Genomic DNA, 27,607 nt, shown 5'->3' on the forward strand with positions numbered 1-27,607 from the left:
AGTCTGTTCTCCACTGAGCACCCGAGTCAGACAAACCGTCCCCTGCTCCGAATCCGCATTTCACTCAGATGATGGCCTTGCCGTGTCCTCTCAGGCCCTTTGTGACCCGGGCCTCCCTACCTTCTCCCCGGCCTCCTCTGCCCCTCTCCCCGGCTCCCTCTGCTCCAGCCCCAGGCACCTTGCTGCCCCAGGGACACACCACGGGCCTCTGCTATTGTCTCTCTCCCCACGAGTGGGGGTCTTGATCTGTCTGGTCATTGCTATCTCCCCATGCCAAGAACAGAGCCTGGCAGAGTGGCACTCCATAAGTGTGTGCCAAGGGGATGAAATTCAGGAGGTAAAAGCCTCTTTCGACATCCCAGTGGAAACGTGGAGCACTTCTATTTGGAAGTGGAGATTTTGTTTAATGTCGCATCCAAACACGATTAACTGACAGCACGTGGCCCTGAGCCCCATGTGTCCATCACCTGGCCTTGGCCATGGTCAACGGATGGCCAACGCCATTTCCTCTGCACCCTCGCCCACTCCCCACGTGATTGTGAAGCAAATTCAAGTCATCGTGTCATCTTATCTTAGATATTTTAGTATGCTTTTCTTTTTTACAGCTACATAGTCATAGTAGTCCATTTGGTGGATAAACCATAATTTATCATATTCAACCAGTCTTTATTTTAATGTAAATTTTATTGGGGGAATATTGGGGAACAGTGTGTTTCTCCGGGGCCCATCACCTCCCAGTCATTGACCTTCAATCTAGTTGTGGAGGGCGCAGCTCAGCCCCAAGTCCAGTTGCCGGTTTCAGTTTTTAGTTGCAGGGGGCGCAGCCCACCATCCCATGCGGGAATTGAACCGGCAACCTTGTTGCTGAGAGTCTAACCAACTGAGCCATCCGGCCGCCCCTCAACTAGTTTTACTGGGTGCTTCTGCATATCACCTTATACTTTATAAAACAAATTTTCCACTATGGGAACTGCCAGAATTGACTGCTTTTGCATTATTTTTGGTTCTTCAATTGTGGAGTAATTTCTTTATAATTCTTGGTACTCGTGCAAAAACAAATTAAAGCAAAACATATTTCAAAATACCCATCATTCTCCATGATATTATATACCTTGTACTTTGTTAGAGGGTCACTTTGTTAGAGGGTTACTTTTCAATAACTTTTTATTTTGATATAATTTGACACTTGAAGGAAAGTTGCAAGGATAGTACAAATGACACCTCCATAAGCCCTTCACCCAACTGGTAACATTTTGCCCCAATTGCTTCATACTTGCTGTGTGTGTGTGTGTGTGTGTGTGTGTGTGTGTGTGTATTTTTAAATCATTTGAGATTAAGTTGCAGACATCGTTTCCCTTTGCCCTTGAACGCTGCGGTAGGGGCAGTCACCCCTCTGTATCCCTGGGGGATCGGTTCCAGGACCCCCGTGGATGTTAGAATCCATGGGTGCTCAAGTCGCTTGTATGAAACGGCGTAATATTTGCGTATAACCTCCGCACACCTTCCCATACACTTGCAATCATGTCTAGATGACGTAGCACAGCTAGTACAGTGTAACTGCTGTGTGAGAAAACAGTGGGTATTCTGTGTTGCTTAGGGAATCTTGACAAGAAAGAGGTCTGTGTATGTCCCGTACAGACGCCGCCACCGTACTATGGGTACAGGGCACACGTCTGAACCCGTGTCTGCGGAGGGCGACTGTCTCCCCAGAACAAGGCCATTCATTTCACATCGCCACAGCGCACTTACGTTATGGAATTCAGGAGATTTAGCATTAATCCAGCCATCTGCGGCGGCCTGGATGGAGCTGGAGGGTACTATGCTGAGTGGAGTGTGTCAGACAGAGAAAGACAGATGCAATGTGATTTCACTTATAGGTGGAATCTAAAGAACAAAACAAACAAAACAGGAACAAACTCACAGAGACAGAGAACATTTTGGTGGTTGCCAGATGGGAGGGGGTTTGAGAGGGTGGGTGAAAAAAGGGAAGGGATTAAAAGGTACAAATTGGTTGTTACACAGTAGTCATGGGGATGTAAAGCACAGGGAATACAGTCAATAATATGGTAATAACTATGTATAGTGCCAGGTGGGTACTAGACCAGTCAGGGGGATCACTTCTTAAATTATATAAATATAAATATCTAACCACTATGCTGTACACCTGACATTAATATAAAATAATACTGAATGTCAACTGTAATTGAAAAATTAAAAGGTGGGGGAAGGTGAAGGGGCATAAGAGGCCCAAATCTCCAGGTATAAAACAGTAAGTCACGGGGATGTAATGAACAGCCTGGGGAATATAGTCAGTAATACTGTGACAGCGGGGACGGTGTCAGATGGTGCTGGGCTTATGGTGACCACTTCTTTGGGTATGTAAATGTTGAATAACTCTGGGGTACCCGTGAAACTAATATAACATTGTATGTTAGCTATATTTTATTAAAAACCTTTAAAAAAAATAAAATTAGAAAGAAGAAAAACCCAATACTATTACCTAAGCTGCAGACCATGCTCAGATTTCTCCACTTGCTGCAATAATGTTCTTTACAGCAGTGTCGTCCCACCCTGGCTCCAGTCCCACGATCACCGCTGCATTCCGTTGCCCTGTCTGCCAGTCTCCTTTCATCTGGAACAGCTCTCCAGGCTTTCTTTGTTTCTCCTGACCTTGACATTTGGGGAGACTACAGGCCAGTGGTACAGATGGTTCCTCCACGCGAGTCTAACAGTTTTGGAGCTGCGCTTCTCTAAAGGGGGACCTCCTGTTTTCTGCCCCCAGGACCTGGAAGCCGACGAGAGAGACCCCTGTCCGCAACCCGCAAACCCGTGCTGGAGGCTGAGGACCGAGAGGAAGATGCCTCCGCTGTGCTCAGAGCCATCCAGGTGGAGAACGAAGCCCTGCAGAGGGCCCTCCTGAGCAGAAGGGCCGAGCCCCCTGCCAGCCCGCTACAGGTACATTCAGGCTGGGGGAGGGCACCCAGCAGGACTCGGCTCCCAGGGGCCTAGTGGTGTCGGAGCAGCGGGTGCCCAGGCCACGTGGTGGGCAGAGGGACGAAGGTGTCCGTGAGCTCACGCTGCTCTGCGTGTCCTCTGCTCGATGCACAGGTGCTCAGGGACCTGCCAAAGCCCCCTTTCCCTCCACTTTCTCCCCATGTTTTGTTTACTGCAGAAAGCCCGAGTCGGAGGCTAGTCCAGTCCTTACTGATTTCCCCGCAAACCCTCATGCTTTAGACTAAAATTACAAACGGGGGGTCAGAGAAAGAATGGAGTAAACGACACGCCCTGGCTTCTCTGGAAAGGTCTCCTTCCTCAGAGCCGAAGCCCAGCAGGTCTGTGCGTCCTCACACTCCCTGCAGTCCTGCCCTGGCCCGCCGTACCTGTTCGGGAAGCCTCCCTGGCCTGACAGGTGTCTGAGTTTGTGCCCGCTGCCTTGGGCACTGAGCCACAAACAGGAGGAGAAATAGTGCGTGGGGCAGGGCCCCCTGGGGAGCCGGAGGCCTCACCGTTCCTGAGGGTACACATCCTTTCTCAGAAGCATGGTCCCTGGGTCGCCGGCTAGAACCCTCTGTCGTAGTGTGTCCCACTTGATACTCACAGCCACCCTGAAACAGGCAGGGCTGGTTTCATCACCCTGTGTTGCCGATGTGCCCTGAAGGCACCCAGAGAAGCAAGGAGGCTTCCACAGGTCACGTCTTTGGAAAGGCCCTGCCCACACCACCAGTTTCCCCAGGACCTACAGTGGCCAGCTCCTTGGGACGTCCATCCAGCAGCACCTGCTGTCTGTTTTCTCGGAGCTCGGACATTTGTGTCTAGGAGACCTTGAGACAGTCCCTGTGGATGTGAGGCGGATGCAGTGGATGGCTTTGTTCTGACCTCAGATCATGTGATTACATCACTCCAGGACACGGAGGGACCGCCGGCCCAATCGTGGACCAGTCTGCCAAAGGAGAAAGAAGAGAGCCCTGAGGTCAGTGAAGACCTGAGGAGAACAACAAAGCCCCATGCCCGTAGCACCTGACGGTCTCCAGTCCCAGGAGGCCCTCACTGGGCTCCCTGAGTGGTGTCATATACCCATTTCACAGATGGGAAGACCTGGCTGGAGTGGCTTACCCAAGGTGACTCAGCCATGCCTTCTGACTCCAATTCCTTGTTACGTTACTACTTCCTGACAAGACAACACAGAAAACAGATCTAGTATTTTGAATCAATAAATTATAGCTGTATCTGCCTAGGTCAGTTAGCTCTGTCTCAGCCAAGACGGCCGCAGCCAATACGCACGTGAATGAAGAAAATGTCCAGGCCTGTCTGGTTGGTTGTGCACGGTCTTTGTTGTGTGCTCAGCATGCAGCTCAGATTATCCTCTGGCCTCCTGGAGCTTGCCGACAACAAGCACATAAAGCCATAAATACACAGGTGACTTCAGAGAGATGTGACAGAAAAGCTCCCTCCGCCATACGGTGGTCTGGGGAAGCCTCTTGGAGCAGGTCCCGTTTAAGTGGAACCCTGTCTGTTAAGCAGCAGCCAGCCAGCAACAGGAAGCAGTGTTCTGGGTGGAAGGAGCAGAGGGAAGGAACAGAGGGAAATCTTTGACGTGGGAATGGGATGGCTCCATCCAGGGGCAAGAAGAAGGCTGATTCATGGTGAGGAAGGAAGAGGTTCGGAGAGGAGAGAGCGCCCACGTGGGCGAGAAGGGTGGTCAGGGCAGCACCCCAGGGCACTGCAGTGGAAGGGTGGTCAGGGCAGCACCCCCGGGCACTGCAGTGCAAGGGTGGTCAGGGCAGCACCCCTGGGAACCCACGTGGGAGAGAAGGGTGGTCAGGGCAGCACCCCAGGGCACCCACGTGGGAGAGAAGGGTGGTCAGGGCAGCACCCCAGGGCACCCATGTGGGAGAGAAGGGTGTCAGGGCAGCACCCCAGAGCACTGCAGTGGTTTTCTTTTGGTGTCCCCACCACTTGTTCCGTTATTGCCTGGTGATCTAAAACTGTTGCCAATATTTCTGATGGGTCTACAGCACTGCCCAGCTCGCGGGCTAGGACTTCTGGATGACCTGACCCCTGACCACAGAGTTTCCAATGATGAAAATCATTTGCAGAGCACATTTCTAGTTTAGATGATCTATGAAAAAAAACGGGGAAAAGGCAGAAGGGCCTAATGATTTTACTGGAATTCTCCGGGGAGACCCGTTCCTTTGTAGCAAACAGAACAGGGGTTGAATTGAGATGGGGAAAGGGGTTGATGAGAGAAATTTTTCAATGGCTCATTGAAGCAGATCATTTCCTGGGACCTCCCGGATCATAAAAAAGCTCATGTGAGGGAATTCTAGAATAATCTCATCAGCCCCAGGTAGACACCGTCCCTCTCATTCCTGTCCCCTGCTTCTTGCAACAGGGACTGATGGCCTAATAAGTGTGTCCCTTTGACTGTGGCTCTGCTGTGTTTGTGAGTATTGCTTGGGACATCTGTTGAATAAGCTTTTCTGTCCTCAGCGTCTGCCCATCACCGTGGCGACCAGTGCACCGGAGCCCTCCAGGGCAGCAGGGGGAGCCCGCGCCGTCAGTGAAGCCATTGACAGAATCGGCCTTTTGGGGAGCAGGTACTTATTCAGACGACTTCAAAACAAAGCCAAGAAACGCGTAGCAATGCAGCCGTGAGGATCTGTTAACTGAGGTTTTTTGCTGTGCGTTTCCTATGTTGCTCCAGGCCATTTAAAACTGCTCCTGTAGGGAGACTCAATCCTCCCTCACCTCCCTCCAGCCCTAAAGCGCAAAACTGACTTGATTTCTTTCAGGCAAATGTCTCTTTGCCTGTTCAGTTCAGTCCAACCTGTATAAAACTCCAATCTCCCCAAAGGGTTCCACTGAAGTACCCCCCACACAGCAGACGGTAGTGAACTTGCTCCCAGATGGACCCGGTGGTGGTGGGGGGAGAGGATGACAGTGGCCCGAAGCAGCATCCTTTGAACCTTCTTTTCTCCATTAAAATTTGGTCCAAGGCAGTATTCTGTTCCATTAACATGTAGTGTCAGTTATCGGAACTGTCAAGGTTTATTACCAAAATAAAGGCTTTCCTCTAGTCTTCAGGCAAAATTGGTCTTCAGAAAGCTGGGCCAGGTCAAGCCTATACTTACGAGCATGGACGGGCTCACAGCCACGTTTCCAGGCTGCCGTGCCCGTGCCTGGCTGAGGGGCACCAGGGGTGCACAGCCTCAAACAGCACGTGGGGTGCATTTGCAGACGACACTCTGCTGGGTTTGGAATGCCCCTGTCCTCAGAAACAAGAGGTGTAGAGCGGCCTCTGGACAAGGGGCCAGCAGGCTTTTTCAGCAAAGGGCCAGGTAGCAAATACTTTAGGCTTTTCATGTTTTATTTGTTTGTTTTAACAATCCTTTAAAAAGAAAGCCATAAAAACCGTTCTTAGCTTGCAGGCCACACAAAAACAGGCCACAGGCTGCCTTTGACCTGCCGGCTATACTTTGTCATCCCCTGTTCTGTCAGCTTACGGAGGTCCACTAGCCATCTAGCCCCAAGCAGTTTCTTTTACTTGGCTCTGATGTCATTGCTCGTTTTCCAGTTATTTATAAAGGGAGAGAGACCTCCCATGTGCAGCTTTGAACTGTACGCGCGGTGAGTATCGTTGACCCTTAAAGAACATGGGTTTGAATGGCGTAGGTCCACTTACATGGGGGTTTTGTTCAATACTTATACAGTCGGCCCTTTGTATCCCCTGGTTTTGCATCACAGATTCAACCAACCACAAACGGGAGACAGTATTTTGGCTCTGGGTTGGGAGTCCCGGATGAGGAGGGCCGACCGTCTTACAGAAGGAACTTGACCATCCGTGGTCTGCAGGCCATCCTGGAGCCAGCCCCCCACGGGTACCGAGGGACGTCGTGAAATTTGGGGGGAGTTAAATGCTAGACGCAGATTTTTGATGGCACAGGGTGGTCGGTGCCCCTAATCCCCCGTGTTGTTCAAGGGTCAACTGTACTTTCGTCTGAAATTGTCACATCTCTCTGAGGTAGAAAAATAAGTGCAGTGCCCAGGATGGGAGTGTCATCCGTTATGTACCATCTGTTGCTACCCGTTGGCTAACATGGAGTCACGTTTCAGACAACAGCAGAAGCTTCTGAAAGTCCTCCAGGCCATTGAGAGTGACTCTGCTCATCTCAGCCAGCCTGCGTCACCCACCGAGGAGCAAGCACTGGACCCACAGGTGAGCCCAGGGCTTCCAGGCATTTCCATGGTGTCAGCGGCCTCTCGGAGCTCGCACCTCACCACCGTGCCCAGTGCCAGCTCTGCCCTCTCCCTGTGACCCCTCAGGAGCTGGAGTGGTCCCCACTCTCGCCCTCATACCCTCAGCCCCCACAGTCAGGAAAGAAGAGCCGTTCCGCCCCCTCCCCCCCACCCCCACAGGGCTGAGATTGGGTCACGTGCTCATCATGTGCCACTCCCTCCTGTGGCCCAGGGGACAGGACACGACTCCTTGGACCAGTCAGGCTCTTCCCTGGGATGGGCAAGGGTCCACCCCCTCTCTGTCATTGCTGAGGAGAGAAGGGCTGACTCCCTGAGGGAAATCAGGTGGTCCTGGAGAGAGAGAGGTAGTGAGTGCCAGGGACCAGTGTTTGCCTCTGACCCCTGTGAGGGCCCCAAATCAAACAGCTCAGGAGCGAGGGAGCCATCGAGTTGCAACACTGACAAGTTGTGACACTTCATCCGTTCATAGGCCCTTCAGCGTCTTCATTTAGAAACCGCGCTGCAGGGATCTGCCAGTTTTAGATGGCACTGGGCATGCGGGCCAGCATCCCCTCTGCGAGGCAGCCGCCGCCATCTGGCCCTTTCCCGGCTGCCTGGAGCTGCCGTGCACTGTGCTGCTTCCTCCTGCCTCCGGCATCGCTCACCTGCTTGAGCCAGGCCAGTTTAGGTTTGTCACTGTCCTCTGAGCCTGGGACTCAGGCCCAGAGCAGCGGAGGGCTGAGCCAGGTCCCACCTTCAGCCCCACACAGAACAGGGGGAGGAAGCTGTGGGGTCTGCGGGGCCAAGCTAATAAAAGTAGGCCCTGTGTTCCTTCCAGGGGCTGTGAGTGACCTCCCTCTCTCCTTCCCTCCCTCCCTCCCTCCCTCCCTCCCTCCCTCCCTCCGTCCCTCCCTGTCCCTAGCCCCATCGTGTGGCAGTCAAGACTCTTCCAAACACATGCTGAGAGCCAGAACACATCTCGCTGGCTATTAATTAAAAAAATAAGTAGGGAGCCGTTGCTGTTCATTTGCTCAGCTGCCCGCTCCCAGCACCATTGCAGGTCACCAGTGCTAATTAACAGAGGGCATGTGCACACAGGGAGGGCGCCATTTTACCAGTCACTGATCCGTGGCAGCCAGCACCGCAGCCGGGCCCGGGGGCCTCAGGAAGCCACTCCGCAGTGTGGCCATTTATGGATGGCATTCACGCAGCCTCGCAGATCACACAGCCTGCCCGCCCAGGAGGCAGGCAGTAAATCCAAGGAAGCAGAGAAACGGGAGGGAATGGATGCGGACAGAGCACGCACGGGCCAGGCCTTGTGACAGGCTCTGCTCAGGCATTCCCATCTCGCTTCGTCTCCATGGCAGGATGGGCGGAGAGATGGTGTCATCTCACATTCCCCAACGAGGCTGAGGAATGTCAAGTGACTTGTCCAAGGTCCTGTGTTATCTGCTGTCTGAATCTGCTCGGCTGCCGTAATCAAATGCCACGAATGGCGGCTTAAGCAGCGGACATGTATTTTCTCACACTCGTGGAGGCCAGAAGTCCAAGCTCGTGGTCCTGGACAGCTTGGCTTCTCCTGAGGCCGTGGCTTGCAGTCAGCTGTCCTGTCCTCACTGTGTCCTCACATGGTCTTCTCTCTGCATCTCTGGCGTCTCTCCAGGTGTCCAGGTGTCCTCTTCTGGAAAGCCATCCGTCAGAATGGGTCAGGAGCCACCCTAACAGCCTCATTTTAATGTAATCACCACTTCGAAGGCCCTTTCTCCAAAAACAGTCACATTCAGAGGTCCTGTGCTTAGGGCTTCAGCGTATAAATTTGGAGGGGACCCAATTCAGCCCATAGCACCTGCCCAATGCAGCAGCTCTGACATGCCTATAGGACGTCCGCACCGTGTAGTGGGGGAGAAGCAGGCAAGATGTTCAGGCGGAATCTGATGCCTTCTACACACTTTTGGTTATTTGCAAACTTACAGGAAATACTAAGCGCCAAGGTACACAGTCGCTGTGTTTTAAGAGCTTTACAAATAGAAGCTCATTGAATCTTCCTAATAACCATATGTAGTGGATGCTATTCTTATGCCCATTGTACAGATGGAGAAACTGAGGCACCGAGAGGTTAAATAACTTTCTCTTTAGAGGTAGAGCCGAGTTCAGCCTGTGATGTGTTAATGTGTTGGCATGATTTTCCTCTTCTCTAAGGACAAGTTGAGACTGAGAGCAGAAGAGGCGCAAGATGCCATCTGCGTGAGGATGGAAGTTCTGTCCAACTGGGGGAACGCGTCGTGGGTGGGGCTCGCAGAAGTCGAGTTCTTCGACCTGAACAACACCAAGCTGTGCGTGTCGCCCCGTGATGTGGATGTCCGGGGCACGGACACGCCCGGGGACCTGGGCCACCTGGTCAGCCGGAACTTACCTGTAAGTGGACGCAGCCCCACTGTGAATCTTGGCCTTGTTTTCTGATGCATTTTCTCGGCCCATGAGGAGCCCATGATGAGGGTGTGAGTGCGGGGAGGGGAGGAAGAGTGTCATCTTCCAGTGTCTCCTCGGGGTAAAGTGGGGAGGACCCTGAGGCAAAGAGGAAGCGAGAAGCCTCCCAGCTGTGCCCAGGAGCTCTTTCCCAGCTTCCTGCTGTCTGGCTTCTTCTTGGGAGAGGACAAGGAGGGGCCAGGTCACCCCCTTTTATCCACCTGGCACGTTGCGTTGCAGAGTCGCCACCAGACATAAGACCTCCGGGGTCACTGAGGTCAGCGCCCCCGTTTTATAGGTGAGGAAAGTAAGGCTTGGAGAAGGGCTCTGGTTTGGCCAAGGTCACGCAGCTGGCAGGTGGGGGGCCAAGTGCACACCCCCCTCAGGCTCCTGCTTCCCCAGGGACATGGGGTCCGCACCCAGCAAGCATGGAGCATTCCTTTCCTTTCAATATCTAACAGTTTTCTTTTTAAAAAGCACTGGCATTCTCTCTTCTTGCCCCTGTAGGTGGAGACATGCTGCTTGGCAGTGCCATCGTCTCTGTGCTGTGTCCCAGCGTCATTCATAGTCACCCCCGGGGGTGGGGCAAGAGCCTGGGAACAGACGTTACCTCTGGGCCATGAAACTAGGAGGACAGGGCGGGGTTGGCGATAGAAAGGCTTTCCCTGGGGTGCTCGTTTGCACCCGTTACATTTCCTGCCATGGACACGTATTATCTGTCTAAATGTCCTTCCACGGACATGTAAAAAAGCACTGCAAATGGAAGCAGTTACTACATGTGCAGCCCTGGCCTGTGCCAGGCTCGGACGTACAATCTGACTTACACCTACCAGCTCACAGGCTCGAGGAGCAGAGGGGCCTGGTTCAGAGCTGGCCGCTTCCAGCTTCATGACCACAGGCGACTCACCTGCCTCGATGTTACTTCCCTCGTCTGTCAAATGGGATGATAACAGTACTTGCCGCGATGTCGTGAGGCTCCCGGTGCTATGCAGAGCCTAGCTCCCTGCCTGGCTCTTCCCGGGGCTCCCAAACACCGGTTATTACTGTTCTCACTGTTACTGGTATTCGTGGCGCTGATGCCACTAAGAAGTAGGTATTACCATTCCCATTTTAAAGAAAAGGAAACAAGAAAGGAGGCTGTGAAAGCCCCGGTTCTGGAGTCCCGGGTTCTGGGCTTGACTCTCTAGCCTTTTGTGGCTCATCTGCCTTCTCTGAGTCCGTTTTTCTGTCTTATGGGAGGGAAGGCTGTGCATAATCCATTATGATCCTTCCTTGCCAGCAGCAGAAGCTGAGTCTGGCTCGCTTTAGCACAATTTTTAAAGAACTCTTTATTGCACGTCTTTTGAGTAAGTGGTGTACTCGCTGTCCCCCAGGCCAGAAGCGGACAGGCCCATGGTCGTGGTGGGGTTCCAGGCAGCATTCTGGGATGCGTGTGCACTGAGGGTTTCGTAGTCTTTGTTGGGGGGACGGCAGTGTTTTGTTGGTTGATTAGTTGCGTAGTTGCTTTGTCGTCCTTCCGCTCTGCTGGAGACGCCCAGTCCAGGAGAGTAAGGCTGATGGGCCAACCTCGCTATGAGGCCGGGCACCTGGGCGGGGAGGGAATTCTCCCTGGAGAAACTGAGGGTTGTTACTGAAAGAAAGGCGGCTTGATGGAGAGAAGCACCACCGTCCACAGGGCAGGACTGGGTGGCGTGAGGCACGCCCAGGGAGCAGCAGCTCTGCAATTGTGAGCCTTGAGAGAAATAGGTCCCGTAGGTCCCAGCCGCTGGGGTGCACTGGCCTTGCACGTCCCCTGTCGGCTTCCTGCTCCGAGCCTGTGGGCTGCCGGGTGTGCTGCTGGGGCTTGGACTAGCGCTTGCCCCCTCTCCCAACCCCCTTGGCACAAAGCAGTGGCATTTTGGAAGCCTGCTGTACAGAATAGAGCATTCCAGGGCCTATAAAAAGCATCATTGCATTTGATGGCGACCCATTCTGATGATTACTCTCCCTTTTCCTCTGGTTGGCAGGGGCTCATCAGCTCTGCCAGGCGATACGTGGCAGTGGGGACTTGGGCCATGGTTCTGGTGGGTTTGGGGTTTTCTTACTTGGGGCTCTGAGGCTGGGACATGAAGCGGCTGTCCCAGCCGGGGCTGCTGGATGTCCATGTCCGGCTGTGGGCAGGCTGGATGCCCCCTGCTGCCCTGGCATGGGTTCTCCCTGATACCGTTCTGTGTGCCAGGCCCAGCGCCACCGGAACACACTGCCTCTCAGAACCGTCCAGTTGGCACTGGGGTTTCTGAACGACCCACAGTGTGCCAGCCAGGGCCTGAGACTGTTTCCTCTTACTGTCCCCTCGCTTAATCCTCACAACAGACCTTGGATTACACTCCACATTTGCTAAACGAGAAAACCAAGTCTCGCAGAGTGACTTGCGCAGGCCACACTGCCATGGAGAGGTGGAGCCCGGCCGCAAGCTGAACAGAGGGCACCCGGAAGTGGGTCTGGGTTCAGAGGAGAAGCTGCTGGATGCAGGTGGTCGGGGGCAAGCCGAAAGATGTGGGCGTGCCCCTCGTCTGTCTCTCACCCGCCTCGCCCAGTCCCGTTGCTTCAACTTGACTCCAACTGTATGCACCCAGCCCTGCCTGCTCCTCTTCGTTCCTGACTGAAATGTCACCTTCTGCTTAACAGCTCCTCGGGGACGTCTGCGGACATCTGAGGCTTCAGAGATCTAAAACCCACGTTGACTCCTTTGCCCACTCACCTCTCTTCCTCCTCCCACATTCTCGTGCCTGGTAGAGGCCGTCTGCTCAGCTGCCCAGGCCCCCATTTAGCCTCTTCCTCGGTTGCCCCCCCCCAGCCTTCCAGCACAGCAGCAAATCCTGTTGATTCTACTCCCCAAACAGAGCTGGATCTGGCCCCTTCTCTCCATTTCAACTAGTATCTCCCAAGTTGGAGCCAGTGTTTCCTCTTACTGGCTCTATGAAACGGCCTCCTACCTCATTTTCTGCTCTTCTTGCCCCATCCACTCATGTATCTGCTCTATATCTAACGTGATCTTTAAAAAAAGAACAGCTTGCACCCCTCTCCCACCTTAAACCCCTGCAGTGATTTCCTATTGCATTTAGAAATAAAATCGGGGGCGTCCCCAAGGCCTGGGAGCCTGTTTGTGTTCAGGCCTCCAGTTCCCTCCCAGCAGCTCCTTAGCTGCCCTGCCGTCCCCCCCCTCCAGTCCCCCCCCACACACACACACACAGCTCCAGCAGCTGCAGGCTTCCTTCTGCTCCACTGACCTGCCAAGTTCACTCCCACCTCTGGGCTCTGCCCTTGTGGCCCCCTCTGCCCAGTACGTCCTTCCTCCATATTTTCCCAGGGCTGGCTTCCTTCTGCTCAGTCAGATCTCAGCCCAAATATCACTTTCTCAGCCAGACTCCCCGACTCTGCAGCCTGGGGGTGTCCTGTTCCCCTCCCCACCCCAGGCTCTATCCCATCATCCTTTTGCATTTTCTTCAGAGCACTTCTCACTGTCAGAAACGATCTCGTTTGCTTGTTCGGTACCTGTCTTCCTCGTGCATCTGTACGTTTGTGTCTGTCCTACTCTCATTCTATCCCTAGCACATAACGGTACACAATACATTTTTTGGAATTTTTTATTTGGAATTAATTATATACTCACAGAAAATTCTAAAAAATAGTATCGAGAGTACTAGGAGAACCATAGAGAAAATTGAATGAAGTCAAAAGTTGGGTTTTTTGTTTTTGTTTTGAAATTAATAAATCATTGGCTGGACTGAGCACGCAAAAAAAGGAGAAAGATTCAAATCACGAAATTCGGGAATGAAAGAGGGGGCCACTACTAGTGACATCACAGAAATGAAAATGATTATAAGGGAATATTATAAACAATTGTCTGCCAACAAATGAGATATTCTAGATGAAATGGACAACTTCCTGGAGAGGCACAAATTACCAAAACTGACGTAAAAGAAATGGAACATCTGGATTTTGGTCAAGATGGAGGAGGAGGTAAACGCTGTGCTTGCATCCTCACGACCACATCAGAATGACAGCTGAACTACAGGACAACCATCAGTGAGAACCACCCGAAGTCCAGCGGAACAAAAGTTCTGTTATAGAACTAAGGACGTACAGAAGCCACGTCGAGGCTGGTAGGAGGGACGAAGACACAGAGCAGACTGGTCCCACACCCATGTGTGGCTGTGGAAAATCAGCAGGGACATCTTGGCTTCAGGGGTCCCTCCTGGAGGAGTGAGGGGTCCTGGCCCCACAGCGGCTCCCCAGCCCAGGGTTTCGGTGCTGGGGAGAGAAGTCCCGACCACTGGCGATCACTGATCTGTATAATTTTGTCATTTCAAGGCTGCCGTATAAATGCAATCATGCTGTGTGTAACCTTTTGGAGACAGACTTCTTTCACTCAGCATAATGCCCTTGACCTTCATCCAAATTGTATGCGTATCAGTAGTTGGTTCCGTTTTTATTGCAATAATTCTAAATCGGGGCCACTTGTGAGTTCTGCCTGGCATCTCCCTGGGTGGGTGGCTCTGTGTTAGGTCAACACTGGAAGAGCAAAGCGCCTTTGTTTCTGGAGTTAGAAAGTGATTTACCTCCTCAGAGGGGCTCTCCCTGGCCGTCCATTCTGAAACAGCCCCGCAGCTGCTCTTCAATAACGCTCTCATTTTCTTCATCAAATTCATCCCTGCTCAACTCTTTTCCTTGGCATTTTTACGTGTTTGCCTCCCCTGCTAGCAGAGCTGCGACCTGGTGAGCGCGGCTCCCGCACACCCCTGCAGCCAGCTCAGCGCCTGGCCCCCAGGACGGACTCTGGATTTGCTGGGCGGGGGGTATCAGGTGTGTGGGTACCTCCCCCCACGCCCCCAGCCCTTGGCCTTCCTTCTGCTCCACTTGGTGCCCACCATCTGCCCTTCCGACCGCCAACACCAATGTTTCTCTGGTGGAGGATTTTTCTCCTGGTCCCCAGGCCCACACTGGTGGGCAAGAGCCCCCAGGAGCACCCCAGCCGCCTTGCCCATGGATGGAGCCCCTGGAGGCATCTCTCACGCTGGCTGCCAGCTCCCCAGATGGGGCTGAGCTCCGATGCCCACAGGCCAGTTTGGTAGCTCACTCTTCACGGGCCGCCTTGCCCCTTCTCTGTTCCCCACGCTCCACTTTGTGTTTCCTTTGCTGTCTCAGTAAAATCCTTGCCTTGGCTCTGCTTCTGAGGGAATCCAGACTGCGGCAGAACGAATTCATGAATTAAGAACCTAGGTGCACCCCCCCACCCCCGCCCCCGCCCCGCTTTGGCAGGCCCCTGCCCTGGCTGCAGTCTGGACTTCCCTCGGTGACGCAGCACGCGCCTCCCTGGGCTGTGAGAACAGTGGCAGCGTGAAGGGGCCCTGGTTCTTCTGTGGCCTCTTTCTGACCACCTGTGATGGGCAGGCGGCCCCATCCAGGGGGTGGGGGGTGGGGGGTGCCCAGCGCATCCCGGGTCAGTTCGCAGGGCTTCCTGTCAGCCTTCCTGTCAGACTCAGTCTGTGGAAAGGAGACATCAGAAGGCTCGGCTGCTGAGGAGGCCCCGCTTCCCCACAGGTCCATGTTCTCTGACTCTGAACACCAGGGTTCTTGCTTAGCCCTCCCGTGATTCCTCCTCCTGGCAGAACTGTGAAGCAAAGTCAATTCCAGCCCTCTCGCCCACCTGCCACGGTCAGCCTGGAGCCTGGGCCTTTGTCAGGCGCCCGCAGTGACCCATGTTAGGCCCCAGCTCGGTGAAGTAATGAGACCCCCCGCTGGATTTTGAGATGTGCTACCTTGAGCCTTCACAGCTGCCCAGAGCACGAGAAGTTCTTGCTGAGGCTGAGAAACTTGCCAGGATAAGTCAGAACCCCTTGCACTCATCTCCCCTTCTGAACAACAGCAGCCTGAAAGGCACCGTTGTCACTGGAACAGGCCCCCTGTGTTCCCTGGGCAGCTGGAGCCTGGGCCTCCATCTCCTGGGGGCCAGCAGACCCCCAGCGGCAGCCAGTCTCCGCCTCCCCTGGTTCTGTCCAGTAGCAGGAGTCGGTGGAGGCGGCTCAGATACAGGCCGAATGCTCCCGGTCAGAAAAAAGGGACAACTCAGCCACTGGCAGAGGTGCGGCGGCCGCTGCTTATTGGGACTTAGAACTAATCAGCCCCTAAGCAGGGACCCTAAACTCAGATGCCTGCGGGGCCAGCAGAGGCGTAAAGAGGGAGTGAGGCAGGCGTAAAAGCAGGGAGTCCTGGGGACTGGGGTGCCGAGAGCACCCGCCTACGGCTGTCAGGGACCCCATTCTGCCACATTTTCCAGAAGGCAGGAATCCGGTGGGGTTCTCTCCATTGCTTAAGTGTCGGCGACGAATTTGCCTTTTTTTATTTTTTTTTAACAACAATCATGAGCCAAACACCATAGCTGTGCAGGCCAAATCCAGTTTACAATCTCTTCTTTAAAGTTTCAATGAGAGGACAGATATTAGGAGGTAAATTTCATTGATCCACACATTTATTCATTCAACAAAGCTTTTTTGGCATTTCCCATGTGCCAAGGAACTGTGCCGAACGCTAAGTGTTCTGGGATGAATTCCACACAGCCGCTTCCCGTAGAGAGCTCACAGCTGAGTGTGCGTGGCGTGACCTGTCATGGGACACTGAGGGAAATGCCACCTCAGGCGTTGCAAGGAACTGGGAGAGGGCGCCTGGAGGAGAGAGTGTCAAGGGGAGCGGTGACCGAGGGGACGACGGCACATTTGGGCTGGATTCCCCAGGGTGAGAAGGACAGGCACCGTGCTGCCTGCAGAGGCCCAGCCTGTGCAAAGGCACAGAGGCTGAGCGAGTGTGCGATCCTTGGGACCAACAGTCCGACCACAGAAGAGGCATGGGAAAGACAAGAGAGGGGCCACGAGAGCTGAGAAAACCCCTGATTTGGCCTCTCCATCTGCACCCACAGCACTCATGACGTAAAATGTGGTTGGGGCGAACGAAAACCACAGCAAGCTTTGGGGCTCTCTGCCCCGCTGGCCGTGAGAGCGGCGTTGGCAGCCTGTCCGGCAGGTGGGCGGAAATTGGACAGCGGGGTCCCGAGGCTTGGAAATCCTTAAAGGGAACAGACCAACTCCTGCAGCTTCGTGCCGTGGCCCCGTCCCAACAAATGCCTGAGCCAGCTTCTTTTCCATTTAATTTTTTTTTTTTTTAATTTGACAAGTACAAAAAGAAGAAAAAAGAAAGGAAAGAAATCAAAGGCTCCGTTTGGCAGATTTATCAGATGGGGCCCGTGGTGGCTCTTTTCCATCCTTCCCTGCGCTTTTCTCAGAGTCGATTACCTTGATTAAAATGAAGTCGCGCATTTTAGATTCAGTCTGGATGGCAGAGCAGAAAGGCCTGAGTGGCAGCTTTGAGCCAAGGACAAGGGTCAGTCCAGACGGGTGAAATCCAAGACCGGCCCCGGATTCTGTGGAGAAGGGGATCTGGCTGCCCATCCTCGGCCCTCAGCCCGCAGCCCTGCCCTGGTTTTCATTAGGCAAAGAAACAGTCACCCTGGTGTCCTTCGGGGAGAGGCACACGTGTACTGACGACTTCCCTCTCTTCCTGTTGTTTCAGAGCAAGAAAGACCCCTGCTTGTGGACGTGCCCCTTCCACCTGCCGCTCCAGCTCTGTTTTGTTATCCGCAACGTGAGACCCCTGCATGGCTTCGGTCTGGCCAGTATCAAGGTTTGGAATTACTGGACTGCTGATGGCGTAAGTAACTGGCCCCGATTCCTCGCTGGGCATCTGACGGAAGCATGTAGTGCTGTCTAATAGCCTGATTCCTGAAGTTGCAGAATGGAGGCCCTGCTGGGCATAGCATGTGCCTGCTGGGGGTTTCACACTGTCAGAGCCACCAGGAGCTGAGCCTCCCCCAAGGTCTGGGATGTGGCATCAGGCCACCCTCCTGGGGACCTGGAAACACACAAACTGAGGTCCCGTTTTAACAGAGAAGGCAACAGACACACAGAGAGGTTATGTAGTGTGCCCCGCGTCACACAGCCAGTAAGCGTCAGAGGGAGACTTTGAACCCCTGCGGTCAGACTCCAGGACCACTTGCTGCTTAGCCAGTGCTTTTCAGACTGTTATGACTCACCTGGGACCTTGCTAAGGTGCAGGTTCGAATTCAGCAGGTCTAGGACAGGGCCCGAATCTGTGTCTGACCAGCTCCCCGTGTGCCGGTGCTCCTGGGGCATGAACCCCCTTTGACCCAGAGACTCCAGGTCAAACCTCCGAGCGTGACGTCAGAGCCCCTGATCCCTGTGCCCCAGGCCCTGCCTCTGTCCTGTTGGCACCTGCCCCTGGCTCATGCCCCGTTCTGAGTGCCAGCTGCTAGGGCTCTCTGCTACCCTCCATGGTAGTTACCCTTTTAGTCCCAGATCCCTCCCATCTAGCTCAACTCCCAACACCTGCCTCTGCCCCCCATTCTTGAAAAACCCGGCCGGTCACTCTCTCCAGGAAGCCAGCCTGCCCCCCTGACCCTTGCACTACTTCAGGGCCTCGTGACTGTGTCCCGTCATCACCCTGTCCCAGGAAGGACGCCTGCCACCCCCGCACAGCACCAGGGGGCCTCTTGGGAGCAGGGCCTGGCCCCGTCTCCACCACCCGCTCTATTCAAAGTAGAAGCACATGGTTGTCGAATGAATGAAGTTCGTTCCCCAGGAACCGAGAAGCCGTCGTCTTACCCCTTTGACATCCAGCTGAGAGACTGGGAGTCAGTGTTAGGCCCTTGCACAGGGTCGTGGGCAGGTCAGAGGCTGACGGGATCAGTCGGGAGAGTCTGTGCTTTCCTCTCCTTCCTGTCCCCCCTCTGGTACTGCTTCCTGCTGAGTCTCCCACAGTAAACATCCGTGAGGTTCTGGGGACCTGAAGGGTAACCCCCAGACACTGTCCAGGTGGGCTCCGTTCATGAATGACGCTGCCTCAGAGAAGCAACGCAAGTTTTCTCTGATTTCTATTTTTGAGTTTTTAAAAACAAGTAGCTAAAGTTAAAATGCAAGAACCAGTCCAAAGCACTGGAATAAGTGAGGAAGTTTCTGTGAGAATGTCAGCCTCCCCTCCCCACAGGCCAGCGTGGCTCCCTGTGTGTTTAGGGGCTGCCCCCAGGCCCCCAGTGGCGTCTGGGGCCGTGTCCGCTCATGCCCGAGTCCTCTGGGCGCTTCCTGGCAGGTGGTCCCAGCATTTTCTAGAATGAGCAGTGAGACAGTGCTGGCTGCCCAGGCCCACGCCCTGTAGCTTGTCCCTGCCATTGAATACCTATCTTAGGCCACAAAAAGCGGATTTTCTGTGCTGGATTACAAAGGAGATAAGCTTCATTCCTTTGGCCGAGGCCTGCCTCCTGTTTAACCTGCGCTCACCTTCCCTGTGTGCTGAGAAGGGAAAGAGGAGCAGGACATCAGGGTATCGCTGCAGGCGCTCGAAGCCGGTGGCTGCAGGGATTAGAGATGCCAGGCGTTTCTACCCACAGAGCAGCGTGGGGGCCTGGGGCCTGACGGGGGCACCCCTGAGGTAACGTACTGCACACCCACTGTCGCCAGAACTTACCGGGGGCAGAAGGTGCAAACGAGTGCAGCTGCAGGTGCGTTTGATTTAATATTCTCCAAAGATTGCCATTGCTATGTGTTTTTTTGTGTGTGTTTTTTTTAAAGATTTTATTGGGGAAGGGGAACAGGACTTTATTGGGGAACAGTGTGTACTTCCAGGACTTTTTTCCAAGTCAAGTTGTTGTCCTTTCAATCTTAGTTGTGGAGGGTGCCATTCAGCTTCAAGTTGTTGTCCTTTCAGTCTTAGTTGTGGAGGGCGCAGCTCAGTTCCAGGTCCAGTTGCCGTTACTAGTTGCAGGGGGCGCAGCCCACCATCCCTTGCAGGAGTTGAACCGGCAATTTTGTGGTTGAGAGGACGCGCTCCAACCAACTGAGCCATCTGGGAGGCAGCTCAGCTCAAGGTGCCGTGTTTAATTTTAGTTGCAGGCGGCGGAGCCCACCATCCCTTGCAGGACTCAAGGGATTGAACCGGCAACCTTGTGGTTGAGAGCCCACTGGCCCATGTGGGAATCAAACCGGTAGCCTTCCGAGTTAGGAGCACGGAGCTCTAACCGCCTGAGCCACCGGGCCGGCCCTGCTATGTTTTAGAGGAGGTTAACACGTTGCGTACGGATCACGAGAATCTTCGTTTTTTTTCTGAGCCATGCGTTAAGGACGGATAACGAGAATTCTCGTTTTTACTGTTGACTCTTTTCACTTTGCACATTTTATTGAATTATTTGTGTTTCGTTCATAACAAAGGAAGCTGCTTTCTGCAGTATCACACCAGGAGGGATTACTAACATCATAGGTGAGTAAATCCTAAAAAATTCCATAGAAAAATAATAAATGACATAGAAGCATTTACGCTTTAAAGAGAAGAGTGCATTTTAAAGTAGTTTCTTTTAAAAACCTGCTGGAACAGAGGGGTATGAGGGATTTAAACCCCGCCATACGCAACGTGTTAAATAAGTTTATAGGAAATACAGCTCGGCCTGGTAGACACGGCTTGTTAATGCAGAGTTTTGTGTATGGGAGTCCAAGGAAGAAAAGTTAGACCTGGGGAGATACTCCAACCACGGCTTCTTTAGAACAAGAAGGTGCTGGAAAAGACAGTGCTTGTGAAAGCCTCAGGCTAACTGTGATGTGTCCAGTGCAGTAGCCACCAACCAGGGGTGACCACTGAGAACTTGAAATGTGGCTAATGCAACTGAAAAACTGCACTTTATTTTATCTCTGTATTTTAATTGAGATATAATTAACATATAACATTGTATTAGGTTTAAGTATACAATGTAATGATTTGAGATATATACAGATGGTGCCAAAAACATGCATACACATTTTAAGAAAGGAAAACTGTATTAAAATCGTAATAGTCAATATATACCAATAACAAAAGATGAATACAAGTCACGTGTGACTTCTGCAATGACAAGAGGTGCTCAGAGTGGTTCCCATCAGCGTCCAGACACTTTTGATGATGGCGAACCGCAGCTTGAACACGTTGACCAAAGTGTCCACTTGCATACATTTTTTTGGGCAGCATGTATATATATGATTGCCATAAAAAGTTTAGTTAATATCCATCACCATACAGTTACAAAAATTTTTTTCTTGTGATGAGAACTTGTGTTGTTGCAAATAGCAGGATTTCCTTCTTTTCATGGCTGAATAATACGCCCTATTGTGTGCGAGTGTGTATAGATATACGCGTATATATGTTATGTTCCCCATCTCCTTTATCCATTCATCCGTCGCTTAGGTTGTTTCCCTGTCTTGCCTGCAGTGGACATGGGGGTGCACATTCCTTCTTAGCGTAGTGATTTCATTTCCTGTGGCTGAGCTCCCAGAGGTGGCACTGCCCCGGGCTCCGGCCTGCACTCCTTTCTGCAGCGCTGCCTGGCTCCCACCTTGACTCTTCCTCTCCTCCCTTGGCCTCTCCCTGCCAGGCCTCTCTGAGTCCTATGTTTCCATTGTGGAAACCCGTCCCCTTCCAAACCCGGCTCCTCCTTCCCCTTCTGCCTGCCGCCCAGCCCTGGATGCGTCACAGCAAGTGGCCGCCTCATCCGTCTCCCCGGCCCACTCACTCATCTGCTCAGTCCTTCCATCTCCCCAGCAGAGGATACCAGTCACCCCACGCTCACATGTCGTGCTGGGGCCAGAGTCAGACACGCCAGCTGCTCCAGGAGGGACCAGGGGATCAGTAGCCAACCGCAGCTCAGTGGGCAGTGCGGTGGTGGAGGGCGCCTGCGCCAAGGGCCTGGCAGCTGCAGAGCGCCTGGGGGTGGCCGCGGTCCACTGCCAGCACGGGCTTCCTGGGGCATCCTGGGAAGAAGACCACGGCGCAGAGGCCGTGCCCGCCCACCGATGGCCGCTCACAGACAGAGTTCCGCCGGTCACATGTTTTCAGAATTCTTATTACACACCCTCCCTTTGGAAACGTCCAGTCGGCTTGAGTCTCTCTTTGCCCCCAAGCTCCCCACCCCCCTGTCCTGCCCCAGGCTCCTTCTAGTGGTCTCCAGCCACGTCCTTTGGGACACCAAGTCACACGCTTCCCTGGGGTGGTCCTCAGTTTCCTGGGCCCCCGATGCCCCCCCACACGCGCCCCTGGCCAAATCCATCCTGCAAATGTACTCGGTGTGGCCCTCCTAGTGTTGCACAGCTTTGACACACTTGACGGCATTGGAACATTGGCTTTTGGTGAGCTGGTTTTGCTCCCTCAGTGGCATCGGTGGGCGAGTGAGCCCTGCCCTCCTGGACTTGTGGGCGTGATTCTCCAGCGCACCAGTCCCCGTGGCCCCGGCCCCCGCGGCTCTGGCTTGCAAGGGTTTGCGTTTCGGTCCCGTTATACAGGCTGCCTTAAGGAGAAGAGCCCTTGTTGGCATCCCACTCAGGCTGGGCCCCGGAAGCGCCCACGTGGTGTTTGTTGGGTTGAATAAAAATTGCAGGGATTGCAAGATGGGGCCTCAGCTCAGATCTTGGGGACTTTTGACCGAAGGCAGTGAGAGTGTTTCTGGGCCCCACCCAGAGTTGGGGTTCTTCCTGTGCCTACTACCAGCCTCTGCCAGGAACAGGGGCATTGCTGCCCGGGGCCTCGGGGGACGGGGCGTCTCTGGGCCACGCTCGCCCCCAGCAGCCAGACTTGTCGGGTACATACATCCAGGCAGCGGGCTGGGTGTGGAACAGTGATGGTAGCTCGTGTTTCTGGTGTGCATGTTACATGCCAGGCAGTGCTCAAGGGAACTTGACACGTATCAGCGTGTTTATTCCGCACAGCAGCCCTGTGAGATGGTACCGCGATGACCACCTCTGCTACAGATGAGGAAACTGAGGCACAGGGAAGCAGGGCCGTTTGCCAGTGCTGACATCACTCCAGGCCATCTGGTGCCGCCCACGCAGCCCTGCCTCTCCATAGAGAGACCGTGCTGGCTGGAGAGCCGTGTCCTGCCTCGGGCAGCCGTCACCCACCACTTCAGACCTGGTCCCGTGTCGCCAGACAGCCTGAATTTTCTAGAGAGGCCAGACATGCATGTTGTTGTGCGGAAGCTCCCACTTTTTAGATATTATCAACTAGTTCAGAAACTTTTAATGTCTCTGTGGGTCAAACCAGCACAGATTCAGCTTTGGGGCCATCAGTTAGTGACCCAATTTATTAGTTCACATCCACCTCCACTGTCCTCTGAGTCTCTGATGGGGGGTGGTCAGAGTGGTTTGCCCAGAGCCTGAGCCTGGCCTGTAGCGGGTTAAATGTTGTTTGTTAAATGTCACAGTGTCCCACCATCTTCTTCAAGTTTCTGTATCACAAAGAATGGTTTTCATTGGTCTTCCTCCCATGGGACATGTAAAAGGCCATTGAGGTCTTCCCCCCATAAAATAACACTCAAGTTCAGAGGCTCCAGGAAGGAGCAGGTTTAGCTCCCAGAGCACGGTACCGAGATGTATAGGCATGGACTGGTACCCTGCCCTTGAAGGTCTCCATCCAGGTGAGGACAGGTGGGCACTCGGCAGGTAGCAGGCACAGAGATGCAGGTGGCAAGCCCAGCTCTGAACCCAGAAGAGGGCCCTTGAGTCAACCTGAGGAGGAAGGAGGGGAGACTGGCAGGGCCAGGGGCTTCCTGGAGGAGGTGGCCCTGAGCCAGGTACTGAAGCCTACATGGTGGCCCCCTGGGCGGCAGCCGCTCACTCCCGGAAGTGTCCCCTTCCCTGATAAACCTAGTCAGGGGAAGCCCCCCCCCGCCCCCCAGGTCTGGAACCTGCACTTGTGGAAAGAGCGGTGAAGGGCAGCAGCTAGCGCTTTCCCTCTCTGTGTCACGGGGCCCTCGGAGGGTGCTCGCGTCGGAGCAGAGTGTGGGCAGCCTGCCGTGGTGCCCCCATAGGCTGGGCGTGAATGAGGCCTGTGCCCAGAAACCATTTGCGCCAATGGACACTTGGCCCGGCCAGTGCTTTGCCCGAAATGTTTTTCTTCGGAATTTGTCCGCTGTGCTAAGGCAGGTGTTTGTTTCTAGGGAAGGTGGCTCGTGAGTGTAAAAGCCACACCTGTGCTTGGATTGTTGTTACGACTGAACCTCGCCGCGTCCATCTGTGCTCCCGGGACGGGATGGGGCCAGGGAACAAAGTGGCCTTGCCGAGTCGACTCAGTTACTCAGATCAGAAGAACATTAATATCGTTGTGTTATAGGTGTCTTACAGTCTCTGCAACTGTACGGAGGGAACAGCCAGGATGTGGGCGAGGGAAGATGCTCCCGTTATCGCATTGGTTTTCTCATGCCAGTGAGTTTCAGGGTCCCTTTGAAAATCCATTACAAAAGGACTTTAGGTGACGTCAACAAAAGCATAACAATAACGCTCTTTCATTAAACAAGGAAGAAAATATTAGCACCAAGGAAACAGGAAGGACACACACACACACACACACACACACACACACACACACGGTTCTAAAGGTTAAGGAGCATTTCCCCCTGGATTTCTTGGAAGCCAGAGCAAAGGAGGAAACATTCGGGACTAAATTCCTGCTCCCTGGAAAGCAGGACAGGACGCAGGCTGGCTTTTAAGGAGCGAGAGAATTTCTTCCCTGGCCCTATTCCCGAAGACATCCCGTGCACGAAGCTTCACTGTGGGGACGCCGAGGGCTATGGCCCTGCAAAGCCCTCCACCCTGTTTTCTCCATGGTGCACACATGCCTCTCACGTGGCTTCTAACTGCAGCTGTGATGACAGCTATGTCAACGTGCCCATAAATATGTAGAAACAGGTCCGGAGGCCGTGGCGTACACACTCCCTGCCCAGTGCCCACAGCGATAGCCTCTGAGAACTGAGGAGCGAGACAGGAGGGGTAGGAGAGAGCCAGTCCCCGGAGACGTATCAAAAAGGAAAAGTGGGGCTCTGAGTCCCACCGGCTGACTCTGCCCACGGCCAGCCGGCCCGCACGGAGGCCTTCTCCGGGTACAGCTTGACCCAAAGGGTGGCAGCTGTAGGAGCTCAGGCATGCCAGCCAGCGTGCCTCACCGTGTACCAGCTCTGGGACCTTAGGGAAGGCTGAGCCTCAGTGTCTTCATCTATAAGACGGGTCCTAATGCCCATCTTGTGGGGTTGTTCCCAGGACTGTGTGGCAGCCCTTTCTTTTTTACATTTGGCATCCCCAGAGTAGTGACTGCTGCTTGTTCCCTGCCCTGGATCTCACTCTGGTAACCCCCAGGCCAAATCCGCCCACAGAGATGGCTGGTTTGACCTACGGAGTATTGGAGACGTGGCAGAGATGGGCACCAGGAGGCAGCTCAGGAGCCTCCCAGCCCCTAGCGCCCCCAGCGCCCCCTGTGTGTCCACCCTCGCCCACCTCTCTCCTACCTGCCCGGCCCCTGTGGGCATTCGAGGTCGCACCCCTGCCCTAGCCTGACGCCCTCACTATGTCCCTTCTCGGCCAGACTTCCTGGAGAGAGCAGGGTGGCAGACGGCGAGAGGTCAGCTGGTGTTCCAGACTGTTCGTGAAAGGCAGACAAACACATTTTGGAAAGCAGACGTGCCATTGTGAAAGCCAGGATGCCCCCTCATGGCTGTGCTGGACTGGATGTCCTCCCACCACCCCGCAGCCTCTTTAAATGGGAGTGTTTCTGTCTCACCAGATGTTTCCATGGCAGTCACTTTGCGAAGCTAGTCATTGAGAGCTGCCCGCGCTGTCCTTCTCGAATAGCTGTTTCCTGATTAATTCACATCACACACCTGCTCGGTGCCTCTGCTAAGCAGAGAATACATCCACATAAACATGTAAAACAGGGCTTTGAGAATCGACTTTTCTGACAGGCGGCAAATAGTAACCTGCCATCCTGCAATTGGACAATTGACGCCGAGTTCCTGGGGTGTCACACAGGCTTGACGGGTCTCCTTCTAAATCGCTACAGAAACCAAGTAGCAGTGACTTGGTCAACGAGAAATTGAGTTGGAGCGTACTCACCTGGGCTTTCAGGAAAGCTACGGGGGGCACGGCGCTCAGATCCCATTTCCCAAGAGCAGATCAGAAGCCAAAGCAAGACGGGAAGGAAGTGAGCTGGGGGTGAAACCGGCAGGCGACCGTTTTCCTGCGCAGGTTTGTTCTCAGAGCATTCATTGTCAGAGAGCCGTGGGGAAGACACCTGTGTGTGTTCCCTTATAATTCCAAAGCAATCATGGAGGACCTACTAGGTGCCAGCTACCTGCTGGGCCCTTGGACGACATGGAACAAGAGCCTCTGCTTGTCTCAGAGCTTAACTGTGGGGGCGGGGGGACAATAAATGAGTGAAAAAGCCGGTAAGACCGTTTCAGAGACAAGAGAGCAGTAAAACAGGGCGATGGGATAGCGGAGACTGGACAGGCAGGGGCTGTTCTAGAGAGTGTCGGGAAGACGTCTGGGAAGACAAGCGGGGGCCGACCTTGAGATATCTGAGGCAGAACCTTCTGGCAACTGTCCAGGTCCCGAGCTGGGGATGAGGTGGCAGGATTAAGGAGGAAGGGAGGAGGGAGAGGGTGGCGGGGGCCAGGCCGGGGGAGTCGGCAGGGACCGGAGCCCATAGGCTCACTGGCCACTAAAGGGGGACGGAATTTATTCTCAGTGTAGCACAAAATCATTGGGTGGTTTTTTTTCGTGTGGTTTTTTTTTTTTTTTTTCCAGATTTTTTTATCGGGGAAGGGGAACAGGACTTTATTGGGGAACAGTGTGTACTTCCAGGATTTTTTTCCAAGTCAAGTTGTTGTCCTTTCAATCTTAGTTGTGGAGGGTGCCGTTCAGCTCCAGGTCCAGTTGCTGTTGCTAGTTGCAGGGGGCGCAGCCCACCATCCCCTGTGGGAGTCAAACCTGCAGCCTTCGGAGTTAGGAGCACGGAGCTCCAACCGCCTGAGCTACCGAGCCGGCCCCCGTTGGGTGGTTTTAAGCCGGGGGCTGCCATGATCTGCTAAGTCGTTTTTACAAAAACGACTGAACGCTGTGTAGGACATGAAGTGTGTGTGTTCAGGGTAGGGGTGCAGCGACGGTGCAGAGTGGAGGCAGAGAGACCAGTTAGGAGGTTCTGGTAGTGACCCAGGGACAGTGATCACACCGGAAGCACAGGAGTAAATCAGAATCGTCCACCCTGAACAAGGAGGTTCCGCCACCCAGTTACTGGTGCCCTTGGCAAGGTGGGTGCCACGTAGACGGGGAGGCAGCGGCCCGGCTGCAGCGGGGCCGAGAGAGCAGTGGGGACAGTGACCCTCAAAGAGTCTGCCGTACAGGCAAACAGACAAACAGGTGGTGGGGTCCCCAACGATGAGGTGCTCCTCGGCAAGAAAAAGCAACAGCACTGAATTCCCACAGCGTGGCTGCTTCTCCAGGTGATTCTGCCGCATGGAGGAAGCGAGGCCGGAAGGACAGAGGGCATGATTGCTCTTACATGAAGTCTAGGAAATGCAAACTCTAGTGACAGAAAGCGGCAGGGCGGCTGCCTGGGGGCGGGCGTGGGAGGGGGACGGAGGGGTTACCCAGGGGTACGAGGAAGCTTTGGGGGTGATGGGCGTGTCCATTGTTTCGATTGTGGAGGTGATTTTGGGGGTATACACATGCGGTAGACCCACTGAGTTGTACACTTTAAAAATGTACAGTTTACCGTACGGAGGTATGTCCTCGATAAAGCAATTTTTTAAGTGTTTTTATGTAAAGAAGACAGATAGGGCTGAGGCAGGAGGAGATGAATGCCTGCGTGGTGTCTGGACTCACGTGTCAGGGGGAAGGACACAGGAAGGGAAGGGTAGCCAGGGACACTTATGTCGCATCCTGCCAAGGGGTCCAGGGTCCATCCCCCTGGCCTGAGGTTGTCCACCTTCTGTGCATGGCGGGATTGTCTGGAC

General features: G+C 54.0%; 1 protein-coding gene across 9 annotated transcripts in view; it reads left to right on the forward strand.

Annotated features, from left to right (window-relative positions):
- The window catches only part of KATNIP (katanin interacting protein), a 153,885-nt gene that overhangs the window by 91,623 nt on the left and 34,655 nt on the right, over positions 1-27,607 (forward strand). For all 9 annotated transcript variants that reach the window (XM_019754669.3, XM_088801399.1, XM_088801398.1 and 6 more), the window contains 6 exons: positions 2,783-2,955; positions 3,905-3,970; positions 5,491-5,597; positions 7,114-7,216; positions 9,436-9,651; positions 17,308-17,445. In XM_019754669.3, coding sequence (XP_019610228.3) covers positions 2,783-2,955; positions 3,905-3,970; positions 5,491-5,597; positions 7,114-7,216; positions 9,436-9,651; positions 17,308-17,445 — 803 coding nt within the window. The remainder of the gene's footprint in view (positions 1-2,782; positions 2,956-3,904; positions 3,971-5,490; positions 5,598-7,113; positions 7,217-9,435; positions 9,652-17,307; positions 17,446-27,607) is intronic.

This window comes from Rhinolophus sinicus, chromosome 10 (assembly GCF_057876585.1).
Source record: "Rhinolophus sinicus isolate RSI-liver-muscle chromosome 10, RSI-T2T, whole genome shotgun sequence".
NCBI classification, from domain to species: Eukaryota; Metazoa; Chordata; class Mammalia; order Chiroptera; family Rhinolophidae; genus Rhinolophus; species Rhinolophus sinicus.